Source organism: Lucilia sericata, unplaced genomic scaffold, assembly GCF_015586225.1.
Source record: "Lucilia sericata isolate MDLA Ls3-8-SP2 unplaced genomic scaffold, ASM1558622v1 Contig001385F_arrow, whole genome shotgun sequence".
Taxonomy (NCBI): Eukaryota; Metazoa; Arthropoda; class Insecta; order Diptera; family Calliphoridae; genus Lucilia; species Lucilia sericata.
In genome coordinates this window covers 1-19,938 of record NW_023995325.1, presented here as the reverse complement: position 1 = coordinate 19,938, position 19,938 = coordinate 1, and the positions used below count along the sequence as shown (strand labels likewise).

The following is a 19,938-nucleotide window of genomic DNA, read 5'->3' as shown; positions in this document are numbered from 1 at the left end:
TATATCCATCTTATTTGATTAGTGGGCATCTGGTATTTTTTCTTTGATTTTGTTATTCTTTCTCTGATGGTTCGAAAAAGCATTTATCTCGATAAGTTTTTGTTTTGACTTGCCATCAAGCTATCGGAGAGTGTTTTGGTTGTAGTGGTTGATGTCCATTATTATTGGCTTTATTAACGGCAAACGAAAACATAGAGTGAAGATCACATTGAATATCGGCCGTTGACTGGGCGTTAGAGATGTTAAAGACGCAAGACGTTTTTGAATGAATTGTATTTGTATTTTAGGTTTTTTGTTGGTGAGGAGGAATCTTTGTCGAGCAGCAAATTGTCTATAGTCTAGTCTATAGTCTAGTCTATAGTCTAGTCTATAGTCTAGTCTATATGTTATAGTCTATAGTCTAGTCTATAGTCTAGTCTATAGTCTAGTCTATAGTCTAGTCTATAGTCTAGTCTATAGTCTATCTATAGTCTAGTCTATAGTCTAGTCTATAGTCTAGTCTATAGTCTAGTCTATAGTCTAGTCTATAGTCTAGTCTATAGTCTAGTCTATAGTCTAGTCTATAGTCTAGTCTATAGTCTAGTCTATAGTCTAGTCTATAGTCTAGTCTATAGTCTAGTCTATAGTCTCGTCTAGTCTATAGTCTAGTCTATAGTCTAGTCTATAGTCTAGTCTTAGTCTAGTCTATAGTCTAGTCTATAGTCTAGTCTATAGTCTAGTCTATAGTCTAGTCTATAGTCTAGTCTATAGTCTAGTCTATAGTCTAGTCTATAGTCTAGTCTATGTCTAGTCTATAGTCTAGTCTATAGTCTAGTCTATAGTCTAGTCTATAGTCTAGTCTATAGTCTAGTCTATAGTCTATTCTATAGTCTAGTCTATAGTCTAGTCTATAGTCTAGTCTATAGTCTAGTCTATAGTCTAGTCTATAGTCTAGTCTATAGTCTAGTCTATAGTCTAGTCTATAGTCTAGTCTATAGTCTAGTCTATAGTCTAGTCTATAGTCTAGTCTATAGTCTAGTCTATAGTCTAGTCTAGTCTAGTCTATAGTCTAGTCTATAGTCTAGTCTATAGTCTAGTCTATAGTCTAGTCTATAGTCTAGTCTATAGTCTAGTCTATAGTCTAGTCTATAGTCTAGTCTATAGTCTAGTCTATAGTCTAGTCTATAGTCTAGTCTATAGTCTAGTCTATAGTCTAGTCTATAGTCTAGTCTATAGTCTAGTCTATAGTCTAGTCTATAGTCTAGTCTATAGTCTAGTCTATAGTCTAGTCTATAGTCTAGTCTATAGTCTAGTCTATAGTCTAGTCTATAGTCTAGTCTATAGTCTAGTCTATAGTCTAGTCTATAGTCTAGTCTATAGTCTAGTCTATAGTCTAGTCTATAGTCTAGTCTATAGTCTAGTCTATAGTCTAGTCTATAGTCTAGTCTATAGTCTAGTCTATAGTCTAGTCTATAGTCTAGTCTATAGTCTAGTCTATAGTCTAGTCTATAGTCTAGTCTATAGTCTAGTCTATAGTCTAGTCTATAGTCTAGTCTATAGTCTAGTCTATAGTCTAGTCTATAGTCTAGTCTATAGTCTAGTCTATAGTCTAGTCTATAGTCTAGTCTATAGTCTAGTCTATAGTCTAGTCTATAGTCTAGTCTATAGTCTAGTATATAGTCTAGTCTATAGTCTAGACTAGTTGATAGCCTAGCCTATAGTCCAGTTTATAGCATGGTATATAGTCTAGTGTATAGCCTAGTCTATAGTCCACACTTTTGTCTAGTCTAGTTCATAGTCCTAGTCTATAGTCCTTTTGTCTTTATTCTAAACTCTAGTCTGGTCTATAACCAACAATATAGTCTGGACTATAACCTATTCAAGTCTTGCACTATGGTCTACTCTATAGTATGACCTATAGTCCTAGTCGTAATCGTTAACTGTGTCTGTAGGGTACAAATATATCCATCTTATTGATTAGTGGGCATCTGGTATTTTTTCTTTGATTTTGTTATTCTTTCTCTGATGGTTCGAAAAAGCATTTATCTCGATAAGTTTTTGTTTTGACTTGCCATCAAGCTATCGGAGAGTGTTTTGGTTGTAGTGGTTGATGTCCATTATTATTGGCTTTATTAACGGCAAACGAAAACATAGAGTGAAGATCACATTGAATATCGGCCGTTGACTGGGCGTTAGAGATGTTAAAGACGCAAGACGTTTTTGAATGAATTGTATTTGTATTTTAGGTTTTTTTGTTGTTGGTGAGGAGGAATCTTGTCGAGCAGCAAATTGTTGGTCTGTTTTTTATTTAATTTAATATTTTTTTTTCTTGTTTAATGTTTTGGTTTGTTTTGTTGGTAATCATAAATATTTTGTGAATTATAATTTGTAAGTTTCTCATTCGTGTACAAAGTGTCAACGTTTCAACAAGGCAATTTGAAAAAAGTTTTTGTGAAAATTTCAAGAAAAATTGTGAAAATATATTTTAAAAAAAATCTTTTAAAAAATTTCCAATTTTGATAAATTGCTATTGAATAAACATATCGTTAAATTAACTACTTGTTGTATATCACTTTTTTAGATTTATTTTTAATAGTTGAAATTTTAGTATCTTTTAACAAGTGCAAAATCGTTTATGTCCATCTGCCTGACTTTAACTTGTGCGTGTCTTTCGTAATTACCATCATTAAAGTCTTTCTCAGCGTTTAGTCCATAACTAAAAAGAAAAAAACCAACAAAAAACTAAACTTGTCTTAAAGTCTTTAGTGTTTGTGTAGTCAACCAAGTCCATTTCAAGTTGGTAATTTGTTGTGACTTCAAACAGGATTAGCGCTTTTGTTGTTCAACATTCACTACAAAACATATGAAAATGAAACGTATCTTAAAGATAACGGATAAAAAACATTAAAAGATAAATTTAACAAATTTGTCTATAATTTGATTAAGTTGATTGAAAAGCTTTCTGACTTTAAATCTTGAAGTTATTTTGAACAAATTAATTGATTAATTTAAATGCCTACTTAAAGTGATAAAAATATTAAGGAGGATGTTTAATAATATTTGTTGTAATTCATCATTAAAAAATATTAAATGTAATTTTTTTTTGACATAGACCAAACTATACACTAGACTATTGACTAGACTATAGACTAGACTATAGATTAGACTATAGACTAGACTATAGACTAGACTATATACTAGAATATAGACTAGACCATAGACTAGACTATAAATTAGACTATAGACTAGACTATAGACTAGACTATAGACTAGACTATAAACTAGACTATAGACTAGACTATAGACTAGACTTTAGACTAGACTATAGACTAGACTATAGACTAGACTACAGACTAGACTATACAGCTAGACTATAACTAAACTATAGAACTAGACTATAGACTAGACTATAAGACTAGACTATAACTAGACTATAGACTAGACTATAGACTATACCATAGACTAGACTATAGACTAGACTATAGACTAGACTATAGACTAGACTATAGACTAGACTATAGACTAGACTATAGACTAGACTATAGATTAGACTATAGACTAGACTATAGACTAGACTATAGACTAGACTATAGACTAGACTATAGCCTAGACTATAGACTAGACTATAGACTAGACTATAAATTAAACTTTAGACAGACTATAGACTATACTATAGACTACTATAGACTAGACTATAGACTAGACTATGACTAGACTATAGACTAGACTATAGACTAGACTATAGACTAGACTATAGACTAGACTAGACTATAGACTAGACTATGACAGACTATAGACTAGACTATAGACTAGACTATAGACTAGACTATAGACTAGACTATAGACTAGACTATAGACTAGACTATAGACTAGACTATAGACTAGACTAGACTATAGACTAGACTATAGACTAGACTATAGACTAGACTATAGACTAGACTAGACTATAGACTAGACTATAGACTAGACTATAGACTAGACTATAGACTAGACTATATACTAGACTGTAGACTAGACTATATACTAGACTATAGACTAGACTTAGACTAGACTATGGACTAGACTATAGACTAGACTATAGACTAGACTATAAACTAGACTATAGACTAGACATAAACTAGACTTTAGACTAGACTATAGACTAGACTATAGACTAGACTATAGACTAGACTATAAACTAGACTATAGACTAGACTAAACTAGACTTTAGACTAGACTATAGACTAGACTAGACTAGACTATAGACTAGACTATGACTAGACTATGACTAGACTATGACTAGACTATGACTAGACTATGACTAGACTATGACTAGACTATGACTAGACTATGACTAGACTATGACTAGACTATGACTAGACTATGACTAGACTATGACTAGACTATGACTAGACTATGACTAGACTATGACTAGACTATGACTAGACTATGACTAGACTATGACTAGACTATGACTAGACTATGACTAGACTATGACTAGACTATGACTAGACTATGACTAGACTATGACTAGACTAGACTAGACTATGACTAGACTATGATAGACTACTATACTAGACTATGACTAGACTAGACTAGACCTATGACTGACTATGACTAGACTATGACTAGACTATGACTAGACTATGACTGACTATGACTAGACTATGACTAGACTATGACTAGACTATGACTAGACTAGACTAGACTATGACTAGACTATGACTAGACTATGACTAGACTATGACTAGACTATGACTAGACTATGACTAGACTATGACTAGACTATGACTAGACTATGACTAGACTATGACTAGACTATGACTAGACTATGACTAGACTATGACTAGACTATGACTAGACTATGACTAGACTATGACTAGACTATGACTAGACTATGACTAGACTATGACTAGACTATGACTAGACTATGACTAGACTATGACTAGACTATGACTAGACTATGACTAGACTATGACTAGACTATGACTAGACTATATAGACTATGACTAGACTATGACTAGACTATGACTAGACTGATAGACTATGAATAGACTATGACTAGACTATGACTAGACTATGACTAGACTATGACTAGACTATGACTAGACTATGACCAAGGACTCTAGATCTGTTGGATTTGAATTTTCTTAAAAGAAACAAAAATCTGACTCAATTACACAAATTTGTGTCTAAAGTTGTATCTAAATAAAAAAAAATCCAAGGGTGAATTGGCACTCAAATCTAATGTTTGTCAATTAATTTCTCTTTATATTAACCAAACTGAAATTCTAAACTGAGTAAGTGATCTCTTAGCATTAAAACAATGTTTTCCGGTGCATGTCTATGACATAACAAACATGTTAAATGCAAAAAGTGTCTGTCTGTCTGGTAGGCAGCACTAGCAGCATCATCATGTTAAACCATTTTATGTCAGTTAAATTACACTCAAAGTTACTAAAGCAATATAGCAGAGACGCATAAAAATAGTCTAGAGTTTGGATCTTAAAGAAGAAATCTTTTAGTTTATTAAACTATTAAAGAAAAGTGCGTCTGTCTGTCCGTTCGTTCGTTTTGTGTGTCTTTACATTTCTTTGTGTCTAATAACATTGACTTAAATTGTGGACCAACTTTTTGTATTGTCATGTCTTTAATTGTAACTGAAAATTTGTTGTTATTTTTTATTATTATGGGTGTTAAAATATGTTTCTTAAAGGTTTATAATTTATTTTTAACGGTATTATTAAAAAAAGTTTTAGTTTTGCTTTTTGTTCGATTTTATAGTAATTTTTGAAAAAATCCAAAATTTTTTTAATATTGATTAAGTTCACGTAACGTTAAATTAATATTTAGTGTGATAAAATAATTAATGAAATTTGAGTAATAACATGTTAACATGATCAATTTTAAAAAAGAAAACCAGAGACGTAGTGATAAATGAAATTAAAAGGTTTTCTACGTTTCCATTTCATAATTAAAAATTGTTATTGAAATTTTCATAAGGTTCAAAAGGTTATTTTTCAAAATTATTTTTTGACGTAAATATCAAAATCAGTTTCTTTCCATTATAATTAGGTCATTTAATTTATTTTTAAAATATTAATGATGTTGTTTTTATTTTTGCTGTTTTCTCCTGTTTATATTAAAAGAATGTTTTCTTTCATACGTCATAGTTAAACGCCATAATTTATCATTTTAATTCCATTTAAACAAATATTTTGATCTCACAGCGGCATATTTTAAAAAAATAACAAAATTATAGAAAACAATTTTTCACAAAATACAATTAAATAAAAGTCTATTTCTGAGTGTGCTAAAAACAATTAAGAAATACCCTGCATGAAAATTTTAAGAATTTAAAATTGAAAAGAAGTTGGTAACAAATTGAAACAGAACAAAAACAAAAAGACCTTAAACAGAACAGAACAGAATAACAGAACTAGAACAGAACTAGAACAGAACTAGAACAGAACTAGAACAGACTAGAACTAGAACTAGAACAGAACTAGAACAGATACTAGAACAGAACTAGAACAGAACTATAACAGAACTAGAGCAGAACTCGAACAGAACATGAACAGAACTAGCTAGACTAGACCAGAAACTAGAACAACTAGAACAGAACTAGAACAGAACTAGAACAGAACTAGAACAGAACTTAGAACAGACTAGAACAGAACTAGAACAGAACTAGAACAGAACTAGGAACAGAACTAGAACAGAACTAGAACAGAACTAGAACAGAACTAGAACAGAACTAGAATAAACTAGAACAGAACTAGAACAGAACTAGAACAGAACTAGAACAGAACTAGAACAGAACTAGAACAGAACTAGAACAGAACTAGAACAGAACTAGAACAGAACTAGAACAGAACTAGAACAGAACTAGAACAGAACTAGAATAGAACTAGAACAGAACAGAACAGAACTAGAACAGAACTAGAACAGAACTAGAACAGAACTAGAACAGAACTAGAACAGAACTAGAACAGAACTAGAACAGAACTAGAACAGAACTAGAACAGAACTAGAACAGAACTAGAACAGAACTAGAACAGAACTAGAACTAGAACAGAACTAGAACAGAACTAGAACAGAACTAGAACAGAACTAGAAGAGAACTAGAACAGAAATAGAAAAGAACTAGAACAGAACTAGAAAGAACTTGAACAGAATTAGAACAGAACTAGAACAGAACTAGAACAGAACTAGAACAGAACTAGAGCAGAACTAGAACAGAACTAGAACAGAACTAGAACAGAACTAGACAGAACTAGAACAGAACTAGAACAGAACTAGAACAGAACTAGAACAGAATTAGAACAGAACTAGACAGAACTAGAACAGAACTAGAACAGAACTAGAACAGAACTAGAACAGAACTAGAACAGAACTAGAACAGAACTAGAACAGAACTAGAAACAAACTAGAACAGAACTAGAACAGAACTAGAACAGACTAGAACAGAACTAGAACAGAACTAGAACAGAACTAGAACAGAACTAGAACAGAACTAGAACAGAACTAGAACAGAACTAGAACAGAACTAGAACAGAACTAGAACAGAAACTAGAACAGAACGAACAGAACTAGAATAGAACTAGAATAGAACTAGAACAGAACTAGAACAGAACTAGAACAGAACTAGAAAAGAACTAGAACAGAACTAGAACAGAACTAGAACAGAACTAGAACAGAACTAGAACAGAACTAGAACAGAACTAGAACAAACTAGAACAGAACTAGAACAGAACTAGAACAGAACTAGAACAGAACTAGAACAGAACTAGAACAGAACTAGAACAGAACTAGAACAGAACTAGAACAGAACTAGAACAGAACTAGAACAGAACTAGAACAGAACTAGAACAGAACTAGAACAGAACTAGAACAGAACTAGAACAGAACTAGAACAGAACTAGAACAGAACTAGAACAGAACTAGAACAGAACTAGAACAGAACTAGAACACAACTAGAACACAACTAGAACAGAACTAGAACAGAACTAGAACAGAACTAGAACACAACTAGAACACAACTAGAACAGAACTAGAACAGAACTAGAACAGAACTAGAACAGAACTAGAACAGAACTAGAACAGAACTAGAACAGAACAGAACTAGAACAGAACTAGAACAGAACTAGAACAGAACTAGAACAGAACTAGAACAGAACTAGAACAGAACTAGAGCAGAACTAGAGCAGAACTAGAACAGAACTAGAACAAACAACAGAAAATTTAAAATTTTTCCTCTTCTTTGTAGGGGACCCATAACAAATGATTTAAATTGTCAACACAATTTCAACACGCGCCATTTCCAACAATTCGTGCAATAATTTAAAGAAAACAAAACGAATTTGAAGAAAATTTATTAGCAAAAAAATATGTTAACTAAATACTAACACATGATGACAATCATAAAATAAGAAATTTATTTAAAAAACTACAATAAAAAATGCTAAAATTTTGTTTAGTAAGTTAATTTAGCGTAAAGTTAATTACAAAATTTACTTTGATCATGAATTTTATATTCAAAATTTAAACAAAAATTATTTGTTTAGATTAATTTTAATACTTTGTTTACTTAGTGTTTTCTTAGTTGGTTTTTAAAATTTTCTAAAAAAAAATGATTGACATTTCTACTCAAAAATGTCTTAAAAAAATGTCAAAAGATTTGTAAACATTTTGTATAATTAATCTTATTATTTTAAGAATCTATTTTTGTTGTTGTTATATCTTAAGTAAAATTAAACATTAACATTCTTTTGAGATAAGGCCGGAAAAACACAATGTGGTCAATTTTGTACTTTATGCCAGAACACCTTTTTAAGTTAAAAATATTTAAAATATTTGGCGAAAAGCCAAATTGTATTCTGTTATGCCAGCACACTAAAGATTTCAAAATGGCAAATCCATCAATTGTATATGATTTTTTTAAAAAAATTATAAGAAATATTGCCAAGTAACAAAAGTAAATTCGCCAAAAAATAAGCCTATAAAATGATAAATGAAGGACTGCAGATATTTAATTGAAAGAAAAAAATATTGTTAAACAAAAACTCTCCGAACTGGCATTAGCTTCTTTAAGAAAATCTTTTAATTCAAGTTTATTAGCCACACATAAACTTTTACTTTAAATTTAAAACCTTTCAAAAAATGTAAAAAAATTATTTGACCCCTTAAGTTATTTCTGAAACTAAAACAATCCAACTAAATCACCTTCACTTTAGTTTTGATGGTTTCATTAAAATTATTTCTTTGAATTTTGTTTGAAAATTGATTGAATTATTAAACGAAAATTGTGTCTACTACCGTAAAAAAAGTCATAAATTATGTTTAGGAGAGAAATAACAAAAGTTCAATAATAAAATGGGTTTATATGTTAAAAATATTTCGTTGTAATCAAATTAGGTAAAATTAGAATTTGGTGAATGTAGGAAATATTTGCACTAAAAGCAGATTAAGTTTAGTTTTAGACCAGTCTTAGTACAGATCTAGTTCTATTCTGGTTTAGTTCTAGTTCAGTTCTAGTTCTGTTTAGTTGTGTTCTAGTTGTGTTCTAGTTGTGTTCTAGTTGTGTTCTAGTTGTGTTCTAGTTGTGTTCTAGTTGTGTTCTAGTTGTGTTCTAGTTGTTCTAGTTGTGTTCTAGTTGTGTTCTAGTTCTGTTCTGTTCTAGTTCTGTTCTAGTTCTGTTCTAGTTAGTTCTAGTTCAGTTCTAGTTCTGTTCTAGTTGTGTTCTAGTTCTGTTCTAGTTCTGTTCTAGTTCTGTTCTAGTTCTGTTCTAGTTCTGTTCTAGTTCTGTTCTAGTTCTGTTCTAGTTCTGTTCTAGTTCTGTTCTAGTTCTGTTCTAGTTCTGTTCTAGTTCTGTTCCTAGTTCTGTTTCTAGTTCTGTTCTAGTCTGTTCTAGTTCTATGTCCTAGTTCTGTTCTAGTTCTGTTCTAGTTCTGTTCTAGTTCTGTTCTAGTTCGGTTCTAGTTCTGTTCTAGTTCTGTTCTAGTTCATGTTCTAGTTCTGTTCTAGTTCTGTTCTAGTTTCTAGTTTCTAGTTCTGTTCTAGTTCTGTTCTAGTTCTGTTCTAGTTCTGTTCTAGTTCTGTTCAGTTTGTCTAGTTCTGTTCTAGTTCGTTCTAGTTCTGTTTCTAGTTCGTTCCTAGTTCTGTTCTAGTTTGTCTAGTTCTGTTTCTAGTTCTGTTAGTTCTGTTCTAGTTCTGTTTCTAGTTCTGTTCTAGTTCTTTTCTAGTCTTTCTAGTCTGTTCTAGTTCTGTTCTAGTTCTGTTCTAGTTCTGTTTCTATTCTGTTCTAGGTCTGTTCTAGTTCTGTTCTAGTTCGGTCTAGTTCTGTTCTAGTCTGTTCTAGTTGTTCTAGTTCTGTTCTAGTTCTGTTCTAGTTCTGTTCTAGTTCTTTCTAGTTCTGTCTAGTTCTGTTTAGTTCTGTTCTAGTTCTGTTCTAGTTCTGTTCTAGTTCTGTCTAGTTCTATTCTAGTTCTGTTCTAGTTCTGTTCAGTTTGTTTTATTTCTTTTCTATTCTGTTTTAGTTTTGTTCCTATTCTAGTTCTGTTCTAGTTCTGTTCTAGTTCTGTTCTAGTTCTTTCGTCAGTTCTGTCTAGTTCTGTTCTAGTTCAGTTTCTAGTTTCAGTTCTAGTTCAGTTCTAGTTCAGTTCTAGTTCTGTTCTAGTTCAGTTCTAGTTCATGTTCTAGTTCAGTTCTAGTTCAGTTCTAGTTCATGTTCTAGTTCAGTTCTAGTTCAAGTTTCTAGTTCAGTTCTGGTTCTGTTCTAGTTCTGTTCTAGTTCTGTTCTAGTTCTGTTCTAGTCTGATCTAGTTCTGTTCTAGTTTCTGTTCTTAGTTCTGTTTAGTTCTGATTCTAGTTCTGTTCTTAGTCTGTTCTAGTTCTGTTCTAGTTCTGTTCTAGTTCTGTTCTAGTTCTGTTCTAGTTCTGTTCTAGTTCTGTTCTAGTTCTGTTCTAGTTCTGTTCTAGTTCTGTTCTAGTTCTGTTCTAGTTCTGTTCTAGTTCTGTTCTAGTTCTGTTCTAGTTCTGTTCTAGTTCTGTTCTAGTTCTGTTCTAGTTTCTGTTCTAGTTCTGTTCTAGTTCTGTTCTAGTTCTGTTCTAGTTCTGTTCTAGTTCTGTTCTAGTTCTGTTCTAGTTCTGTTCTAGTTCTGTTCTAGTTCTGTTCTAGTTCTGTTCTAGTTCTGTTCTAGTTCTGTTCTAGTTCTGTTCTAGTTCTGTCTAGTTCTGTTCTAGTTCTGTTCTAGTTCTGTTCTAGTTCTGTTCTAGTTCTGTTCTAGTTCTGTTCTAGTTCTGTTCTAGTTCTGTTCTAGTTCTGTTCTAGTTCTGTTCTAGTTCTGTTCTAGTCTGTTCTAGTTCTGTTCCAGTTCTGTTCTAGTTCTGTTCTAGTACTGTTCTAGTTCTGTTCTAGTTCTGTTCTAGTTCTGTTCTAGTTGTGTTCTAGTTGTGTTCTAGTTCTATTCTGGTTCTGTTCTAGTTCTGTTTTAGTTCTATTCTGGTTCTGTTCTAGTTGTGTTCTAGTTCTGTTCTAGTTCTATTCTAGTTTTGTTCTAGTTCTGTTTTAGTTCTGTTCTAGTTCTGTTCTAGTTCTGTTCTAGTTCTGTTCTAGTTCTGTTCTAGTTCTGTTCTAGTTCTGTTCTAGTTTTGTTCTATTTCTGTTCTAGTTCAGTTTCTGACAGTTTTTGCATGATAGGTTTTTAATTGAGAACGTGTTTGAATATGAAACCTCACTAAAGCTATGTATTCTGATAGTCATACCCATTTTTTTTATAAAAATTTTAACCTCAAATTTGTGAAACTTTCTTAATTACTGCCAGATAATCACCCACATTACAACAATTCTTCAACCATAATGACACATAATCTTATAATTTTTCACTGCTGTAGTATTTTGTAATATTCGACTTAAGTCAAGTGTAACAAATGGCAAATTAAATAACGATACTTCAAACTTAACCCACCCCAACAATAAAACTGTTAAAGAAACAACAGAAAAGTCAAGCACTTTAATACATTATTGAACCAATTATCGAATACTAATTGGGTCACATGATAATGATTTTACAGAGAAACGAAGAAAATATGAAGAAATATTGCAACCATTGACCTATAAATTATAGATACAGAGAGATATGGAACTGTTATAGTAAAATTTCAACTGCAATTTATGCATTACACAGAGAATTATAAGAATTATCTTAAATGTTTTCTTAATGTTTAGAATAATTAAGAATAACAAAAAATTGGAATATAAATATAAATTTTTAATACATAAAGATTCCATCAAGACTCATTCCTATCAATAGCTATCCATGGTTTATGCCTTATGCACAGAATAATGTATAGTTTAGTAATAGATTAATGAAAATTTATTACCCCAAACTCTTGGAGGCATTTGAAAAATAAACCAAAAATTTAGCAAACAAAATACATAACAATAATTGATAACTGCCTTAAATTTATTAGCAGCAACCAAGGTTTGGTACAGGGAAATAAACAAAAACTCTTGCAGTATGAACCACCACCCCGCACAATTACTGTGACATTGTAAACTTGGCGCATAGTTTGCTAAACTTGTACTGTTAACTTTACTTGCTTGTTTGAATAACCAACTAACTGTGTGGTCTATGGGATCTATTAATTTATCCATAAACTAACATAATTGCCCACTATCACTTAGTATTATGTGGTTGGCAACGTTTGTTTATTTTAAAATTTTTTTTGGCACAATATTTTTCTTTAATTAATTTATTTTGTTTATCATATTACATTCAGCTAAACACATGTAAATATTTTGTTATTTAATATTTAGAAACAAAAAAAATTCATTCGATTTCTTTTTTGTCACTTTACAAATTAATTAAATGAAATGAAAAAAATAACTTTTGATTTAATTTGACATTAAATGACTGTTAAGCTGTCAGCGCCATCAATTAATTGAAATGCAATGAAATACTTTATTTACACTGCTTCAGATGTCATGTTAACCAATCAGTTACACATGACGTTTAGACATCAGTCTTGTGTGAAATGAAATAATGTCATCAAGATTAAGAGATAGAAAATGAGAAAAAAAAATGCAGGAAAATTAAAATTAGATAACAAGGGGTTAAAATTGAAGTGAAAGAAACTGAAATGTTTGAGTTGAGCTTACATGACAGCTGTCATAATAAGTGACAAATCAAAACAAATTGAAAATATGGAAGGAACTAAATTGAAAAAGAACTGGCATACATCTATAACAGAACTAGAACAGAATTAGAAATGTCAACAGTTTTTTAGGTTAGTTGAGTTCAGTTCTAGTTCTGTTCTAATTCTGTTCTAGTTCTATTCTAGTTCTGTTCTAGTTCTGTTCTAGTTCTGTTCTAGTTCTGTTCTAGTTTCAGTTCTGTTCTAGTTCTGTTCTAGTTCTGTTCTAGTTCTGTTCTAGTTTCTGTTCTAGTTCTGTTCTAGTTCTGTTCTAGTTCTGTTCTAGTTCTGTTCTAGTTCTGTTCTAGTTCTGTTCTAGTTCTGTTCTAGTTCTGTTCTAGTTCTGTTCTAGTTCTGTTCTTAGTTCAGTTCTAGTTCAGTTCAAGTTCTGTTCTAGTTCTGTTCTAGTTCTGTTCTAGTTCTGTTCTAGTTCTGTTCTAGTTCTGTTCTAGTTCTGTTCTAGTTCTGTTCTAGTTTTGTACTAGTTTTGTTCTAGTTCTGTTCTAGTTCTGTTCTAGTTCTGTTCTAGTTCTGTTCTAGTTCTGTTCTAGTTCTGTTCTAGTTCTGTTCTAGTTCTGTTCTAGTTCTGTTCTAGTTCTGTTCTAGTTCTGTTCTAGTTCTGTTCTAGTTCTGTTCTAGTTCTGTTCTAGTTCTGTTATAGTTCTGTTCTAGTTCTGTTCTGTTAGTTCTGTTGTAGTTCTGTTGTAGTTCTGTTGTAGTTCTGTTTCTAGTTCTGTTCTAGTTCTGTTCTAGTTCTGTTCTAGTTCTGTTCTAGTTCTGTTCTGTTCTAGTTCTGTTCTAGTTCTGTTCTAGTTCTGTTCTAGTTCTGTTCTAGTTCTGTTCTAGTTCTGTTCTAGTTCTGTTCTAGTTCTGTTCTAGTTCTGTTCTAGTTCTGTTCTAGTTCTGTTCTAGTTCTGTTCTAGTTCTGTTCTAGTTCTGTTCTAGTTCTGTTCTAGTTCTGTTCTAGTTCTGTTCTAGTTCTGTTCTAGTTCTGTTCTAGTTCTGTTCTAGTTCTGTTCTAGTTCTGTTCTAGTTCTGTTCTAGTTCTGTTCTAGTTCTGTTCTAGTTCTGTTCTAGTTCTGTTCTAGTTCTGTTCTAGTTCTGTTCTAGTTCTGTTCTAGTTCTGTTCTAGTTCTGTTCTAGTTCTGTTCTAGTTCTGTTCTAGTTCTGTTCTAGTTCTGTTCTAGTTCTGTTATAGTTCTGTTCTAGTTCTGTTCTGTTCTAGTTCTGTTCTGTTCTAGTTCTGTTGTAGTTCTGTTGTAGTTCTGTTGTAGTTCTGTTGTGGTTCTGTTGTAGTTCTGTTCTAGTTCTGTTCTAGTTCTGTTCTAGTTCTGTTCTAGTTCTGTTCTAGTTCTGTTCTAGTTCTGTTCTAGTTCTGTTCTAGTTCTGTTCTTGTTCTGTTCTAGTTCTGGTTCTGTTCTAGTTCAGGTTCTGTTCTAGTTCTTTTCTAATTAAATTTTAATTCAGAAATGTTGTTGTCTTATTAAGTCTAATTTTAAGATTTTGATTTTAGCATATTATAAAATTTAGTAATTAGTAATATGATTGGAAAGTAAAATAAATTTTATTTAAAAAAAAAAACGTTAAAATTGAAAAGAAAAATCATGAAAATTATTTGTAAAATTTGGATTTTAATAATTTTGGTAAGTTGCCCCTTCAAGACCCGCATAAGTTTAATTCCAAAATCTACAAAGATCTTCAATATTAATAGAAACTTTTGTTTTTATTCTTTCTATTATTAGGCCGTCCATAGTACCGGCGCCATACGCCCGGCCACCACCAAAGACAGCCAAGAAAAATGTGGCTCCGTTTGTGTCGTAAAGTTAGTGAAATCTTTTCACAATCGAAATTAAATCATGGCTATAATTATATAACCAGTATACCGGCGGGAGCCATGAATTTGACTATTAAACAAGTGGCTAAGAGTAGTAATTTGATAGGTAAGTATGGTGGATTGATTTGGGTTTTTGGAGTTCTAAATTTGATTATATATTTTATATCATTATAGCCTTGAAAACCACCGACGACATTTATATCATAAATGGCAATAATAAAGCCTCCGAGGGTGGTATATTTTTATACGATGATGATGTCTACGACTATAATAAAGAGACTAGTACTATTTTGGCCAAGGGACCTCTACGTAAACCGGTGAAACTTATGGTATGTAAAGCATTCTCGGGTATAAAAGGGACTACTATATAGTGTAATTTTAAAAACGATTCTATAGCTTTTAGTGCGTACCCTTAATCCGGGCATTAGTTATACTTATACTTTACCCGTGGCCTCCGCTTCCATAAGTGAACCAGAGGAATTGCAAAGCCAATGGAATGAGTTGGGTCAACCTCTAGATGAAATAGATGAGAATTCGATTAAAGGTTCGGGAAGCTCTCAACTTGCTAGAGCTAAGGAGAAGAAACGTAGAAGATTTTCTTGGGAATTGTTGGGTTTTGGGCCCTGTAATCGTTCCTGTGGTCGTGGCATACAGTTGCCTATTTTTAGATGTATACGAGATTCACCTACCAAGGAATCTTTAAGTCGATATTATTCACCCAAAAGATGTGCTTTCATAGAGAAACCACAATTCAGCGAAGATATATATCATTGTAACCGAGGCCTTTGCCCGGCCTACTGGCGTCCTTTGGAATATGGTGAATGCGAGTGTGCTGAGGGTCAGGCCGAAGGGGTACGCAGTCGTAAGTTGCAATGTGTACAAGAACAAGCTAGTGGCAGTATAGAGGAAGTGGAGGAAACAAAGTGTAAAACTGAAAAACTACCCGATCTAAAGGAAACTTGTAATTGTCATCTAATGGCTAAAAGGAAAATTTATGCACGTAATCCTGATAATACACCGAAAATGTATTCAAGACTTATTGGCTCACCGGGAGCGGTGAAAAGTGTTTTAGGTAATTAAACCCTTTTAAAAAGTAGAAATTAAGGAAATTAATATATTTTGAACCTAATTTAAAGGTAAACGTCATTTAAACTCCTCCACGGCCCCTCCCCTGAGGCGTTTCCATCGTGATGATCGTTTCGATAAGTCTGGTGTTTGGCTTATGTCCGATTGGAGTGATCAATGTTCACAAGACTGCAATGTTGGCTTTGAACATCGCACTATTTACTGTGATCGTACCGCACCCTATACCGATCTTTGCGATGCCCGCTTAACACCCGAACAAAAACGTTCCTGCTCCATACGTTCATGTCACAAGGGATCTTGGTTTACATCGGCTTGGTCTAATTGTACGGGAGAATGTTTTAATATGCAGCGTACTCGAAAGGTATTATGTATTATGGATGGATTTGTTGTGGATGCAGCACAATGTTCACCGGACACTAAACCCACAGAAGCGGAAAATTGTACCCGACATGATAACGAATTTTGTGGACCAAAATGGCATTATTCGGAATGGTCGGAGGTAGGTTATAAATATAAAAAAAGGTTTTCAAATTCCCAAATTTTATCCTCTTCCTTATTCTTTTAGTGCTCCCGCCCATGTGGTGAAGGTGTTCAACGACGCTACGCTAAATGTCTCGAATTTGATTGGAAACAAAACGCCATGATCGAATCGAATAAATGTAAATATTTGGAAAGAGAACCCGTCTACGGTGCCTGTAATTTGGCCAAATGTGAAGGTAATCAAATGACACATACCATAAGGAGAACTAGTAATAGTGGTGGTAATTTATGGAAATACATAATAATGTTTTTGATTTTCTTCTTCGTATGTTTTTGGTTTTGGAAACTTGTACAGAATTGAAAAAGCAGCAATATAACAGTGGTGCTGCTGCAACCGCCAACGATATGGAACAATTGCAAACAGACTATGAACACAATTATGGCTTGGAAGCAGAGGAGGATATATTGGGTGATGTTGGTGTTAGTAAACATAAAGTTTATAGAGATTTGTTAGCGGGCAAAGAGAAATTTGTAATAGCAGCGGCGCCACAAAGCCTACAAACTTGTAATGATGAGTTAAATAATTGTAAACGTATTAATCGTGAACGTCTGTGTAAATTGGAATTTTATCGAACATATTGTTGTCAATCGTGCCATGGTTATTAGTAGGGAGTGATGAGGGACAATAGGAAAAGGAAGAGAAATCGTAAAAATAAACCAAGAAGAAGGGAAAAAGTACCAAATACTAAGTATATGATGTGAAAGAATCCAAATCAGAAATAGAAAAGACTCTAGTCTCTAGTCCAGACTATAGTCCAGACTATAGAATGGACTATAGAATAGACTTTAGACTAGGCTATAGACCAGGCTATAGACTAGACTATAGATTAGACTATAGACTAGACTATAGACTTGACTATAGACTAGACTATAGACTTGACTATAGACTAGACTATAGACTAGACTATAGACTAGACTATAGACTAGACTATAGACTAGACTATAGACTATAGTCTAGACTATAGACTAGACTATAGACTAGACTATAGACTAGACTATAGACTAGACTATAGACTAGACTATAGACTAGACTATAGACTAGACTATAGACTAGACTATAGACTAGACTATAGACTAGACTATAGACTAGACTATAGACTAGACTATAGACTAGACTATAGACTAGACTATAGACTAGACTATAGACTAGACTATAGACTAGACTATAGACTAGACTATAGACTAGACTATAGACTAGACTATAGACTAGACTATAGACTAGACTATAGACTAGACTATAGACTAGACTATAGACTAGACTATAGACTAGACTATAGACTAGACTAGACTATAGACTAGACTATAGACTAGACTATAGACTAGACTATAGACTAGACTATAGACTAGACTATAGACTAGACTATAGACTAGACTATAGACTAGACTATAGACTAGACTATAGACTAGACTATAGACTAGACTATAGACTAGACTATAGACTAGACTATAGACTAGACTATAGACTAGACTATAGACTAGACTATAGACTAGACTATAGACTAGACTATAGACTAGACTATAGACTAGACTATAGACTAGACTATAGACTAGACTATAGACTAGACTATAGACTAGACTATAGACTAGACTATAGACTAGACTATAGACTAGACTATAGACTAGACTATAGACTAGACTATAGACTAGACTATAGACTAGACTATAGACTAGACTATAGACTAGACTATAGACTAGACTATAGACTAGACTATAGACTAGACTAGACTAGACTAGACTATATAGACTAGACTATAGACTAGACTATAGACTAGACTATAGACTAGACTATAGACTAGACTAGACTATAGACTAGACTATAGACTAGACTATAGACTAGCTATAGACTAGACTATAGACTAGACTATAGACTAGACTATAGACTAGACTATAGACTAGACTATAGACTAGACTATAGACTAGACTATAGACTAACTATAACTAGACTATAGACTAGCTATAGACTAGACTATAGACTAGACTATAGACTAGACTATAGACTAGACTATAGGACTAGACTATAGACTAGACTATAGACTAGACTATAGACTAGACTATAGACTAGACTATAGACTAGACTATAGACTAGACTATAGACTAGACTATAGACTAGACTATAGACTAGACTATAGACTAGACTATAGACCTAGCTATAGACTAGAATATGACAACTAAGACTATAGACTAGACTATAGACTAGACTATAGACTGACTATAGACTAGACATAGACTAGACTATAGACTAGACTATAGACTAGACTATAGACTAGACTATAGACTAGACTATAGACTAGACTATAGACCGACTATAGACTAGACTATAGACTAGACTATAGACTAGACTATAGACTAGACTATAGACTAGACTATAGACTAGACTATAGACTAGACTATAGACTAGACTATAGACTAGACTATGGACTAGACTATAGACTAGACTATAGACTAGACTATAGACTAGACTATAGACTAGACTATAGACTAGACTATAGACTAGACTATAGACTAGACTATAGACTAGACTGTAGACTAGACTGTAGACTATACTAGACTAGACTATAGACTAGACTGTAGACTAGACTATAGACTGTAGACTAGACTATAGACTAGACTATAGACTAGACTATAGACTAGACTATAGACTAGACTATAGACAAGACTATAGACTAGACTATAGACTAGACTATAGACAAGACTATAGACTAGACTATAATCCAAACTATAGCACTATATAGACTAGACTATAATCCAAACTATAGCAGAGACTATAGACTAGACTATAGACTAGACTATAGACTAGACTATAGACTAGACTAGACTATAGACTAGACTATAGACTAGACTATAGACTAGACTATAGTCTAGACTATAGACTAGACTAGACTATAATCCAAACTATAGCAGAGACTATGGACTAGACTATAATCCAGACTATAGATTAGTCTATAGTCAAAACTATATATAAATCTTTAGTCCAATCTATAGATAAGTCTATATTCCAGACTATAGATAAGTTTATAATCCAGACTATATATAAGTCTATACTCCAAACTATAGATAAGTCTATAGTCTAGACTATAGATAAGCCTATAGTCTAAACTATACATAAGCCTATAGTCTAAATATACATAAGTCTATAGTCCAGACTATAGATTAGTCTATAGTCCAGACTATAGATTAGTCTATAGTCCAGACTATAGATTAGTCTATAGTCCAGACTATAGATTAGTCTATAGTCCAGACTATAGATTAGTCTATAGTCCAGACTATAGATTAGTCTATAGTCCAGACTATAGATAGTCTATAGTCCAGACTATAGTCCAGAC

The 19,938-nt window shown here is 32.6% G+C and overlaps 1 protein-coding gene across 1 annotated transcript in view; it reads left to right on the top strand.

Moving 5' to 3' along the window:
* The window catches only part of LOC119611176 (A disintegrin and metalloproteinase with thrombospondin motifs 7-like), a 36,932-nt gene extending 19,482 nt beyond the window's left edge, over nucleotides 1-17,450 (top strand). Inside the window, 7 exon segments of the mRNA XM_037966672.1 lie at nucleotides 14,898-14,961; nucleotides 14,964-15,095; nucleotides 15,164-15,318; nucleotides 15,386-16,061; nucleotides 16,126-16,574; nucleotides 16,641-16,791; nucleotides 16,911-17,450. Of these exon segments, the coding sequence (XP_037822600.1) occupies nucleotides 14,898-14,961; nucleotides 14,964-15,095; nucleotides 15,164-15,318; nucleotides 15,386-16,061; nucleotides 16,126-16,574; nucleotides 16,641-16,791; nucleotides 16,911-17,221 (1,938 nt within the window). The 3' untranslated portion in view covers nucleotides 17,222-17,450.
* Nucleotides 17,451-19,938: the final 2,488 nt, after the last annotated feature.